At 33.7% G+C, this 13913-nt stretch overlaps 1 protein-coding gene across 2 annotated transcripts; it reads right to left on the minus strand.

Moving 5' to 3' along the window:
• Positions 1 to 6083: 6083 nt before the first annotated feature.
• Positions 6084 to 12305, minus strand: LOC107789353 (mitogen-activated protein kinase homolog NTF3). 2 transcript variants are annotated; one of them, XM_016611149.2, is made up of 3 exons: positions 11827 to 12305; positions 10372 to 10798; positions 6084 to 7079 (listed from the first exon to the last, which is right to left on the minus strand). In XM_016611149.2, exons 2-3 carry the CDS (start codon positions 10792 to 10794, stop codon positions 6384 to 6386), a joined length of 1119 nt encoding a protein of 372 aa, XP_016466635.1. In that variant the 5' UTR covers positions 10795 to 10798; positions 11827 to 12305; the 3' UTR covers positions 6084 to 6383. The 2 variants fall into 2 exon arrangements, with proteins under 2 accessions (XP_016466635.1, XP_016466636.1); XM_016611150.2 differs by having other exon boundaries at positions 10372 to 10814; positions 11827 to 12291.
• Between the last annotated feature and the right edge of the window lie 1608 nt (positions 12306 to 13913).

Below are 13913 nucleotides of genomic sequence, written 5' to 3' on the forward strand. Positions count from 1 at the left end.
AGAATCCACATAAACTTTATTTGTTCAACTTTAATATTGTAGTTAGCTTATATGGAAAAATATCTTCCACATAAACTTCGTAACTCCAACTTTAAGAGTTGAGACTCAAATATTCAAACCATTACAAGACCTTAAACTACTTAAAAACTTCCTTCTCAATCAGTAGAGTTAATTATTTAATTAGGTAAGACAAACAACAATTAAAATTCAGATTTTACTTTACTGTTTTCGACAATCTGGTCTGTCTATAGCCGTCATTGTGGGTGAACAAATTGATATTATAAGATTAGGATATGTCTTAGTATGACCGAATTCAATGAATATACAGCAGGCAATATCTTATAATTATTCGAAATCTCACAAATTGATATTTTTGGAATCTGCTAAGCCTCGATTTTGAATTTTTCGTTTTCCTTTTAATTTTTAAATTGTGTACTTATATTTAGATAATTTCGGGTGTAGAGGTAGAAGATTAAGGTTGAAAGTTGACACATAGTCGTGAGTTTGCCGTGGTCTTACTAGTAGTTATTAGTACTATTTTTGTATTTTCTGATTCTTAGATCTTTATTTTTATCCATTGTGTCGTTCACTTATGTTATCTTACTACGTACTTTGTTGTTGTTATTGTTTGTTGCTTCATTTTCACTATCCCTGAGACGAAAATCTATTGGAAATATCATTTCTACATTCGCAAGATAGGACTAAGGTATGCGTAAACATTACCCTTCTCAAACCCCATTTGTAAAAATATACTGAGTTTGTCGTTGTTGTAGTGCCTTCCAAAGTTAGGAATAGCTTTAGGATTTCACACGTTTCATAAGCTAAAAGCCGGAATTATCTAGAATGAGATATTTCAAAGACGAATTGACGTCAAATTAAAATGCTCTATATGTTCAACAATGAACGGACCAAGAAATGCAGATTGATTGTCAATATTAATATAAGCCTCCATTGAATTATACCGAGCACTCGAAAAATATATCTTGAAACAGCAACATTTATACACGTGAATTCGAGACTAAGGGGCAAGTTGATTAAAACGATCAGTCAACTCAGTCTGTCAATAAAAAGTTACGAGCTGTGAATTCAGTTCTTATTTCAATCACATAAAATTGCGTTGGATTTATTAAATATGTTCCATCAATGTCAACGAATTTTCATTTCGAAATCCAATACGACCCACCAAAATTATTGAAGTTGACTGGACGCAAAGTTAAAAGAAAAAATTAACAGAAATTAATACATTTGCATAAGTACAACCTCTTATCTCCAATTCAATAAGAATTCAAAAAACCTAAAACTATACAAAAATAATTTTCTGGGATAATATGCACATGGACACATGAGGGAAAACTAGGTTAAAGAAAATTTGCTGGAGACCGAAAAAACAGGAGATTTTTATTCAGCTACATGTTATAGGCGCGGTTTGACGGGGAACATGTGGGGCAGAATCGACAATATTAAAACATAACTCACTCAATTAATGCAAATCATTTTTGCAAAATGGACCCAATAATTAATTAATGGCCAAAGATTACGGTAAAAATTATTTATATTCGATAGTTATAAAAGTATATATAAAATTTATATATTTTTTATATAATATACAGAAATGTATACACATATATTTTTCGGTTATATTCTGAGTTCGGTTATATAATTTTATTTTTTTATTAATTAATAATTAATATCTACACCATTCGGTTCTTTATGGGGTATGGGATGGACATTTTGCTTAATTTAACATGGGCCAAGGACCAAGAAATCAGTAAAAATTGCACGGAGCTCTATTTGGTCGCCCCTATTTAATTCGTACTCACTATTTATTTATTTTTTAACTTGTACCTGTCACACCTCCTTTTTTTCCGAGGGGGATAGGGGTTTTTCCAATTTAAGTGACATTAATCGAAATTGGATTATTATTTTAATTCAGAGTCGCCACTTGGAATAATTTATGGTGTCCCAAGTCACCGGTTTATTTTTTAGAATCCCAAATCGAGGAAAAAATGACTCCGTTAAAATAATATTAAAAACAATATCTTTCTAAAAATACCTAATACCTAAATTAAATAGAGAAAATAAAACTATTTTTGTATTTTTCAATTTTTGTGCTTTAAAAAATAGAATTAAAATTAATAATAAAGTGAAATCCTATAGAAATGAACTCAAATAAATATTCTAAAACATACTAGGACTATTAAAGGTAATTCTAATATGCGAGTCAAAAATTACGTGCTTACAGTACCCACTTTAAAAATAATTTTAGGTCTTGTGAACATTTATTAAGGCAATTTATGATATTTTGCAGTTGTGAGCTGTTGTAGCGCTTTATTTTTTACTATTGCTTAGGGTTTCTTCTTCTTCTTTTTTTTAATTGCAAAATGGATTCGTTTGATTTATTGTTGTTTTGACAAATTGATGATTGAATTTGTTCTTGATGATGTTTAGAGGTCATATTTCAAATTTGAGCTCATTTGGAGTAGATTTAGGTATTAAATCGTATATTCAATTGTTAAAATTCGAAGAACAAATTTCTGTTTCTTTTCTGGGCAATTTGCACTTAAGGACTATTGTTATAAAAACGTTAGTTGCACTTCAGACCTTTTGGCCTTAAGTACATCTGAAGTGCAAAATGTTACTTCAGACTTATTGGCCTTAAGTGCATCTGAAGTGCACTTTTTCACTTCAGACTTATTAGTCATTAGTTGCACTTCAGAGCTGAAGTTTGTGTGCAGACATAGAACTTAAGTGTATGAAACCATGAGATAAACTTCAGACCTATTTTGCCTTAAGCGCATCTGAAGTGTAATTTTTCACTTCAGACTTATTGATCTTAAGTGTAGGAAAACGTTTGTTGCATTTTAGACCTTTTGGTCTTAAGTGCATCTGAAGTGCAATTTTTCACTTCAGACTTATTGGCCTTAAGTGTATGAAACCATGAGTTACACTTCAGACCTATTTGGCCTTAAGCGCATCTGAAGTGTAATTTTTCACTTCAGACTTATTGACCTTAAGTGTAGGAAAACGTTTGTTGCACTTCAGACCTTTTGGCCTTAAGTGCATCTGAAGTGCAATTTTTCACTTCATACTTATTGGCCTTAAGTGTATGAAACCATGAGTTACACTTCAGACCTATTTGGCCTTAAGCGCATCTGAAGTGTAATTTTTCACTTCAGACTTATTGACCTTAAGTGTAGGAAAACGTTTGTTGCACTTCAGACCTTTTGGCCTTAAGTGCATCTGAAGTGTAATTTTTCACTTCAGACTTATTGGCCTTAAGTGTATGAAACCATGAATTACACTTCAAACCTATTTGGCCTTAAGCGCATCTGAAGTGTAATTTTTCACTTCAGACTTATTGATCTTAAGTGTAGGAAAACGTTTGTTGCATTTTAGACCTTTTGGTCTTAAGTGCATCTGAAGTGCAATTTTTCACTTCAGACTTATTGGCCTTAAGTGTATGAAACCATGAGTTACACTTCAGACCTATTTGGCCTTAAGCGCATCTGAAGTGTAATTTTTCACTTCAGACTTATTGACCTTAAGTGTAGGAAAACGTTTGTTGCACTTCAGACCTTTTGGCCTTAAGTGCATCTGAAGTGTAATTTTTCACTTCAGACTTATTGGCCTTAAGTGTATGAAACCATGAATTACACTTCAAACCTATTTGGCCTTAAGCGCATCTGAAGTGTAATTTTTCACTTCAGACTTATTGACCTTAAGTATAAGAAAACCTTTGTTGCACTTCAGACCTTTTGGCCTTAAGTGCATCTGAAGTGTAATTTTTCACTTCAGACTTATTGGCCTTAAATGTATGAAAAGATTTGTTGCACTTTAATCCTTTTGGCCTTAAGAGTATCTGGAGTGTAATTTTTCACTTCAGACTTATTGGCCTTAGTGCATGAAATTATTGGTTACACTTTAGACCTATTTGGCCTTAAGTATATCTGAAGTGTAATTTTTTCACTTCAGACTAATGTTTTTTAACTTTAGACCTGATAAGTCTGAAGTTGATTGTAAAATAGGTAGACTTGCAAATTCTTTTGCAAAACGGGGTACAAATGCAAAAGCCCCCAAAAAAAAATCATTACTTGGGGCATTTCTGTAGATTTGGGAAATTTTTTAAATATTGTTCTTGGTTTCTGTACTTACTGATAGTATATGATTAAAGAGATACTTGTTGGGTCTTCAATTATTTGAGAAGGAAAATGGCATTAAATATTGTTCCTAATTTTGACGCTTCTTAATAGTGTTATAGCTCAACAATCATTATGACTCTGCGCCGATAGAATACTACTCCAATTCCCTGTACTACGTTCAATAGAGTCAAAGATTACCTTATTAGTACACTGAGGACTCAGAAACGTAACAAGATAATTACCACCTATCACAAACTTCCTAACTTATAACTTCTTTTTCAGGATGCTTTACAATTAGAAAAAAAGGATGCTTAATATGTTTCCCGTGCAAATCTCTTCACTTACAGTTTGTTTGAACAGTTGTTACATGTTATTTCATAATGTATCATATTATATTGTACTGAATTGTATATATATTATTTGATGAATATATCGTTATGATAGATTGTAAAGTTTGTTGTTGTTTCATTATGTCACGTACCAACAAAATGACGAATAAACTTACAACATTACTAAGAAAAAATAGGATATTGAGTAGAATTATTATATAAAAAAGTAGGGTAAAGATAAAATATGATTATTCAATAATAGGGTTAAAATCATTTACACCCCCTAACTTTGCTTTAAAAATCAAATTCCCTCCTTAACTTTGAACAATAGTCATTTTCCCTCATTTATCCTGCAAAATGCATATTTTGCTCTTGAATTTTCAATTCCATCCTCTATATAATACTTTTTTATTCTATGATATTTTTATAATTTATCTTTAATTTAAATTATGTTATACCTTATAATAAATGAATTTCAAAATATAAACTTAGAAATTAGTTCATTAATGGGGTCTGAGGAGGGTAGTGCGTACGCAAAACTTACCCCTACCTTGGGGTAGAAAGGTTGTTTTCGATAGACCCTCGGCTCCCTTCCTCCAAGAACTCCCCATCTTGCTCTTGGGGTGACTCGAACTCACAACCTCTTGGTTGGAAGTGAAGGGTGCTCACCACTAGAGCAACCCACTCGTCATTAATGGTAATCAAAATCCAAAAATATATATCTACAATAGAGAATAAGAGAGAAAGTTAATGGGCGGAGGAGGTAAGAGGATTCAATTGAATCCCCTCGCCAGAATATTAGACTATGCAAATACGACAAAAGTAAACTTTTTAGATGTATATAAAATTTTGAATCCCTTTGACATAAGAAGATGATATTAAAGTGGTATAGATTCAAAAGTTATCTTAGGTCACAAGTTCAAATCCTAAATATGATATTTTAGGCTTTTTTTTCAATCCTCTTATATGAATTTCTGGCTCCATCAAGATGAAAATATAACTTAAATATAGTTAACATGCATTACATTAAAATAACAATCATTAAGATAATAGTAAATTTATAACATTTATAAAAAGATTATTCTACTTATAATTTTAATGAACTTAAATTACAATTTATAATAGATATAACATAATTTAAATTATAGCTAAAACCATAAAAAAAAATATCATATAATAAAAAAGTATTACATAGAGGAGGAAATTGAAAATTCAAAGGGCAAAAAAGGTATTGTGTAGGATAAAAGGGGTAGAATTACTATTGTTCAAAGTTGAGGGGAGTTTAATTTTTAGCGCAAAGTTTGGGAGTGTAAATGATTGTCACCCTTTAATAATAAGGTAACGACGCCACCACATCAAATCCGTCGTTACATAAAGTGACACTTTTCGTCGTTACGACGGATTTAACAATACGATACAATAAAATTTAGGTAACAATCAAAACAAACAGTGTATTTAAAACAACAATACGACACAATACAATAGGTAACAACCATCCAAACAAGCTGTTAAGAACTTTACTTCTATGTGCATAGATTGTTACCACTAGATATGAACTAGTATTTAGGGACATAACTGTAAATGTAATTGCCTTGTAAACTTGTCTATGTCAGTATCTCAAAGGCAGGTTAAAAGAGCCAACATCAATAAACATCACAAACATGGCAGTACAACAAATAAAACTGCCTTACATTCATAAAGCATAAAAGGTCCTTAGACTTGCAAAACCACACCTATATACAGATTACGACGTTACATGCTCAAAAAGTTCAAGCTTATATAAGCAGTTCTTATATGCATCACAGCTCAAACTGTCGATGAATCAAGACTTGATATTATTGAAAGCGCGGAAACCTTATTAGAGATAAGTTACAAAAAGGTCTAACACCACATCAACAACCTTTCAAGAAGCAGCTCATAGAACAACTTCCATAGCAGCTGCGGCCGCTTCAGGATGGTATTCAAGTATTTCCTTCCACATCATTTCCCTTATCGTCTCTTCCCCTAAGTCCTCATCTATGTCAAGATTGATAGGAACCTGCGCTGGGGGGTCAGTGTTTGGATCATACAAGGGAGACATGTATGGATGTTGAAGTGCTTCGATAACACTAATTCTTTTTGAAGGGTCAAACACAAGCATCCTCTGCAGGAGATCGATGGCTAAAGGATGAGCATGGGGATAGAGACGGGAAAAGGGTGTTCCGGGAGAGTATGGAAGTGATTTGATGTACTTTCTCGCCTTTGGGTTATCGATAAATTCAATATCTTCTTCTCGCTGACTGCCAAGGATGTTGATAATCAGTTTAAGTTGGTTAAGGCATTCAGTACCTGGAAAGACGGGTTTCCTCCCTAAGAGCTCCGCGAAAATGCAACCAACAGACCATACGTCAATAGATGTTCCATAGTTGTCACAGCAAAGGAGAAGTTCCGGAGCCCTATACCAGCGTGTAACAACGTATTCAGTCATAAACTGGTCCTTGCCACTGCTCGTGCGTGCCAGCCCGAAGTCACATATCTTCAGATCGCAGTTAGCATTGATAAGCAAGTTCCCAGGTTTCAAATCACGATGAAGAATATTTGCAGAATGGAGATATTTCAGACCTCGAAGCAACTGCATACAAATTACATTAGTTTCAGCAGTCAAAACAGTTAAATCAGCAGAACTGAGCAATAGCATGCACGCAAGTGGACATCTCATTCCTGTTTAGTTTTATGATCCTTTTAACTCCTTTGTTTTTCAGTTCTTACATGTTGCAGCCTGAGGATGCCTACTTTATGAGATTTTTCTCCAATTTATCCTCACAGGAAGAAGATAGAGAACTAATAGGGAAAAGAAAAAAAAGGAAAAAGGACACAAAGCATCCTTGGTCCAGAAATCACCATCAAATAACAAAGCTATTCCATGGCATGTTTAGGGCTGGGGGCAAGAGATGAAGAGTGCACAGGATAACGTCATTTCCCATTTTCATGTGTCACACTCTTGGATCACTAACAGAATTGTGTTCCACAAACAGAAACCAATGGAATAAAACCATAACCAGCTAAACCAAAGCCCAAGCTTGCTAATGGTGGATTCTGGAAAGAGGGTCAAGGAACCAATATTCTGGAATATAGATTAGAGAAATTCGTATAAGTTGATGGATCAAACCAACAAGAAATGAATGAGTAATGTAGGATATGCACGGAAGACAGAGACTCCTAAAAAAGAATTTGCACAAGACTTTAGCACAGTCTTGTCTTTGAAGGGCGAAACTGGGAAACAGGTATAATGTGTCAATTGTTACGTGGTGCTCTACTTTGGCATCTGGATGAGCATATGAACATCTGTAGAACTAGCACAAGCTGAGAATAGGAGCTCATCTAGATAATATTCCTACAAAAATTAGAATACTTTTAAATAGAATGAGCTTCGATTCATGCTTAATGTAATCTTTAATTGAAGGAAGAAGATACTATTAGGACATCATAAAACAGATTTCAAACAAAATTTAACCCAAGACAAGAAAAAAAGAAGGTACTTTTACATTTGTTTTTATAGTTTCACGATAATTGTCGTCATAGGCATGTGATTAAGGAACTACAGCTTTCTGGTACTGGAAAAAGATCCTGCAAGATGCATAACACTTGAGATAAAATGTAGAATGGTTTTTTCCTTTATTTTTTACTTATCCACAACAAGTAGAATAATCTTTCAGGCAAACAAAATAAGAAGAAGAAAAAAACTAAATTCCCACAATAAAATATGCATCAATATAGTTTTATAAGAATAAGTTCTGCAGTGGATTCATTTGCCTAAGAATGGAAGAAGCGATCTTCCAAATATACAAATTCTAGTGAATCTAGCATCAAAGCGGAGTGGCAGGTGAGAATTGGAAGGACAGATGTCCGATTGGAGAAAAGTAGGCTATGTTGAAGGACAGACGACATACAGGGGTTTGAGTGGAATAAAACAATAGGAAGAGTTTGGCTAGGAGGGTGAGCGGCCATGCTGTGTCTCCTATTGGAAGGACCATATCCAGATACTAACAATTTGATACAGAACTACTAATTGTCTGTCTAAGCACAGTAGAAGCTCTAGATTTTACATAGCATCTATATTTTCCTAAGCGTGCAAATCTCCTATTGTTATTCAATCAACATTGAAGTAGCTGTAAAAAATTAATTTCAATGTCGATTTAAGTTATAGCACTGATACTGTAATCATTTTTCACACTATCACTCTAGATTAACCTATTATAGGAGGTTACCTATAATTTATTCTAGGTTACCAATCAATGCTATTAAAAAGAGTTACATGCAGTTACCTTTTAAGCAACCCGTTGTGTAAATATTTTTTTAGCACCGTCACTACATAGAACTCAAACTTTTTCAGTATTATACCCACTTCCATTATAATAGCAATTATGGAAAAAGAACTTTGTCTAGTGATAAACTTGAAATAAGACAAAGTAGGCTAACTTCCTCAATTGATTCAACTATAAAATGATTTATAGCGATAAAGACCAACTAAAGGAAGTTAAAGCTCAATTTGGTTCGAGCTATAACCTCCTTCGGGTTTTTATCACAAAAGATCATTTTATGGGTTGAAAAGTTAACCAACTTATTTCAAGTTTTTCACTTAATCAATTGACGAAGTTTTTCCCCATAATTTCTAGTATAAACGGAAGTGGGTATAATACTGCAACATTTGAGTTCTATGCACCGATAGTGTAAAATATTATTTACACAGTACGGTCACTAAAAAGATAATTGCAGGTAAATCTATTTAATAGGATTGATCGATAATCTAGAATAAATGGCAAGTAACCTGTTGTAATAGGTTAAATTATAGTAATAATGTGAAAAAATCATTACACTTTCATTGCATATCAATTATCCATACTAATGTTATTTTTTACATCTGCTCTGGTGGTGATTGAATAACATTAGAAGATCTGCATGCTTAGGAACATATAGGTGTTATGTAAATCTACAGCTTCTACTATGTTTGAAGACTGACAATGAAACAAAACAATCAGATAATAGCACACAGATCATGTACATAGATGGATATTCAGGAACGTAGACAACATTCACCTTAGTTAAAAACTAGATAGATGCATATTTACGAACCTAGAGAACCCTCACCTTACTTAAGAACCTAGGTTGAGAAAATACGCATTACTACGACAATGACATTGGATTTCCAGGCAGAAAAGAAAGCACCTCTGTGGTTTTAACTGCTTGGACAACTTCTCAGTTACAAGACTATTAAATGAATTAGTCCGGTAAAATGCACAATATTCACTTGATAAACAAAAAGTATGCTGTCACTCTCTTCTACTAATCAAAATTGCCACTTGGTTATTTGTTCAACTGACCTTTAACAGCAGCACTATTAAGTAAAGAAAATTATAAAAGATAAAAAAAGTAATGAAGAGCAGGAGGCCGCCAAATAGCAACCATAGAGTAGATTTTGGCTCACATCGCTATCCATATTATTACACTCCTTCTAAAACTAGCACCACTTGGATGATTGACGCGTCAAAAAACATCACAATTGTCCAAGTTAGAACACAAAAGTCAAGGTCTATGAACTCACCCTCAAATATGGTATACCTCAGTTTAATTGTAGGAACAAGACAATCATGATGAGGATTGAAGCAAGAATATTCCCTCCAAGCATCCACACCACACACTACCTTCTCAGAGTTCACAATGGGAATGCACATTTAAGAGAGAGAGAGAGAGAGAGAGAGAGAGAGAGAGAGAGAGAGAGAGAGAGAGAGACCAATACAAGAAAGAAAAAATAGTCGAATGAGTTCAATGAGAAACTAAAACACAGCTACACAAGCATGAAGCTTCTAACTATCATATCCATACTGTTTGTAACATAGATTGCGCTCCCCACGGGATAAAAGTACCTGGAATAGGAAATACTGGCAATGATCATTTGAAAGTGTTTGAGAGGATTTGATTATCTGATGTAAATCAGTATCCATTAGTTCGTAAACCAAGTAAACATCTTTGAAACTTTGCCTGTGGATTGGCATCATCACATCTTTTAGAGCAATCACATTTTCATGTCTAAGGTGGCGAAGGAGCTTTAGTTCACGCAAAGTTCTCAAAGCATCAATACGGTTCTCAAAAGCATTGTTTATTTTCTTGATTGCAACCTTCTCATTGGTTTCCCTATTAACGGAAGAACAAACAATTCCATAGGCTCCTCGACCAATAGGCTTAATAGGTACATATTTCGTATCAATTTCAAAAAGGGATTGCCACATAGAGTAGTAATGCTTTCCTGGGGTCCTAATCCCATTCGGAGGCTCAACTGGAGTTGCCATATACCTGAAATTGTGGCAAACTAGGCATAATAAGTTAGGAGAAAAATAATATAAAAAATTTATGCATAGTAACTTAGGAAACACGAGACATAAGTTGCTCGTTTACAAAAATATTAACCATTAATAAACTCCAAAACCAGCAAAAACGAGAAAAGGAAAGGAAAGTGCTTGTAAACTGATCACAAAAATTTATGAGCAAACTGAACATACAGAACAACCACCCAAAAATGCAAAGAACTAAATTACATTAGTTTACCTTCCTAATTCTGATGCCTACCACTCTTAGCGAGCGTGACTTTCATAAGTGGCAACTCATTGGTTCACAATAGTTTGAAATTCAGCCAAAGCACTGCTTATGATCTAAATGCTTATCCAAATGAGCAATTCTTTGTTTTCACTGGAGTAAACAATTTGCAGTAAGACGTCTTAAAACCATTCCTGAGTAATAGATTTCCCTCACAGCAGATCACAACCTATTGCAGACCTAAATAAACTAATAAAACTGTCTCCTCTTTAATATCTCCAGCTTTTAAATGAGGCAGTTCACACAATTCAATACCAGTAAGATCATAAAAGTTCTCTCCTGAACAATAACTTCTTGATTTAATGCCATAACATTCCAACCATATGCAACCATTAATATCTTCTAAATCTGTATGACCCATTGTTACTATTTTGGGACTTTTATTAACTACTAATTTTGTAAAGTATTTATTTTTCTGCTTAATCAAATTGGAAAAATCATGGCAAAGGCAGAAGCTTTTTTTATATAAAGATAAACAAGAAAGTTAATTAATGATGCATAGTTTCACTGATCTCACAAAACTTTATAGATAAAATTTGCTATTTAAGAAAAGTTTATAGATAAAATTTGCTATTTCACCGTGTCAAATTATCCCTATTTAAGAAAAGTAGTAAAAAACAAACAAAGAAAGAAACTTTATAGATAAAATTTGCTAATTAATGATGCATAGTTTCACTGATCTCACAAAACAAATGAAATTGAAAACAAAGAAACTAAAAAGCACTCACCTTTAGTGTATACTCTGCTTATTCCGTATCACTTCACTGCAAAAAACCCATCTTATTCAACCCCATCTCACCAAAATTCAAACTTTTGAAACAATTTCTGTTCAATTCAGCTTCAGAAAGCAAACAAAACCCCTTTTGAAGAAAATCCCATTTACATTCAAGTAGAGTTGATTTCGCATTTCCCAATTCTGTGGCTCAAAAAATGGAACCCCAAAAATGAAACCCTAGTTAGCTCACCTAGAAAGCAGCTTCCCAAAAATACCCAACAGGAATCAGATCAGAAAAGATCCAGATTAATTAGCCTCACGTTTCTTTGTTTTCTTCATAATTTAGAAAGGGGATAATATATATAAATATCCAAAAGATTTTGGGATATTCTCTTTTTCTATCTCTCTCTCTCTCTCTCTCACACGCGCGCACACAGTAACTGTTGATCCGTTATCTTGTCGCGATCAGAGTGTAATTGTCTGAAAGTGGATCACACTGTGATGAAGTTGAGGACACATTCACTTAACTTAGTTCTAAAATTGGATATTTTTATAAAATAAATATCGTAAAGTAAATACAAGTATAGAAGAAACTGATATATTATTCAACTTCAAACTGATGTACATAATGAACTGAATTCTCCTCTATTTATAGAAAAAAGAAAGTTGTTGTGTAAGCTGCTACTGCAAGCTGTTGTGTAAGCTGCTACTGCAAGCTGCTGTGTAAGCTGCTTGTAAGCTGTTGTTGTAAGTTGCTGTGTAAGCTGCTACTGCAAGCTGCTGTGTAAGCTGCTGCTCTAAACTGTTGTGCCAGATATAGATAATCTTCTATCATGGGTAATATTTATCCATAATGGAGTACCGAAAGGATAAGCTTATTCAGGAGGCTTATTTCCAATAGAGTACTAAATAGATAAATATATTTATGGCGGAGTCTCATATGGATAAATTTCTTCAGGAAGCTTATTTACAACGGAGTACTAAATGAACATCCATAATATAATATATTCATAACACTTCCCCTTGGATGTTACTGTAAGCTGCTTGTAAGCTGCTGCTCTAAACTGTTGTGCCAGATATAGATAAATCCTCTATCATGGGTAATATTTATCCATAACGGAGTACCGAAAGGATAAGCTTTTTCAGGAGGCTTATTTCCAATAGAGTACTAAATAGATAAATGTATTTATGGCGGAGTCTCATATGGATAAACTTCTTCAGGAAGCTTATTTACAACGGAGTACTAAACGAACATCCATAATATAATATATTCATAACACTCCCCCTTGGATGTTCATTAAAAGATAATGTGCCTCGTTAAAATCTTACTAGGAAAAACCCCGTGGAAAAAATTCCTAGTGAAGGAAAAAGAATACACATATTTAGTAATACGCATTGCTAGCTGCCTCATTAAATACCTTATAAGGAAAACCCTGTGGAAAAAAATCTTAATAAAGAAAAAAGAGTACATCGCATATTTTACTCCCCCTGATGAAAATCTTGTTTCAAATATTTAAGTCTCCGCATTCCAATCTTGTATACCATCTTCTCAAAAGTTGAAGTTGGTAAAGATTTGGTGAATAAATCTGCCGGATTGTCACTTGAACGGATTTGTTGCACATCAATGTCACCATTTTTCTGAAGATCGTGTGTGTAGAATAATTTTGGTGAAATGTGCTTCGTTCTATCTCCTTTTATAAATCCTCCATTCAATTGGGCTATGCATGCAACATTGTCTTCGTATAAAATTGTGGGTCTTTTCTCACATTCTAAATCACATTTTTCTCGAATAAAAAGAATTATTGATCTCAACCATACGCATTCTCTACTTGCTTCATGAATGGCTATTATTTCAGCATGATTTGAAGAAGTAGCAACAATAGATTGTTTTGTGGAGCGCCATGATATGATAGTACCTCCACATGTAAACACATACCCGGTTTGAGATCGAGCTTTATGGGGATCAGATAAATAACCTGCATCTGCATAACCAACAAGATCTGCACTATCTTTGTTAGCATAAAACAAACCCATATCAAGAGTTCCCTTTAAATATCGCAATATATGCTTAATCCCGTTCCAATGTCTCCGTGTAGGAGA

Source organism: Nicotiana tabacum, chromosome 12 (assembly GCF_000715075.1).
Source record: "Nicotiana tabacum cultivar K326 chromosome 12, ASM71507v2, whole genome shotgun sequence".
Classification (NCBI taxonomy): domain Eukaryota; kingdom Viridiplantae; phylum Streptophyta; class Magnoliopsida; order Solanales; family Solanaceae; genus Nicotiana; species Nicotiana tabacum.

Coding starts and splice junctions, on each gene's coding strand:
- LOC107789353 (XM_016611149.2), bottom strand. CDS start 10,794: ATGGCAACTCCAGTTGAGCCTCCGAATGGGATTAGGACCCCAGGAAAG. Junction 7,080..10,371: donor GCCAGTATTTCCTATTCCAG/GTACTTTTATCC, acceptor ATTTGTATGCAG/TTGCTTCGAGGTCTGAAATA.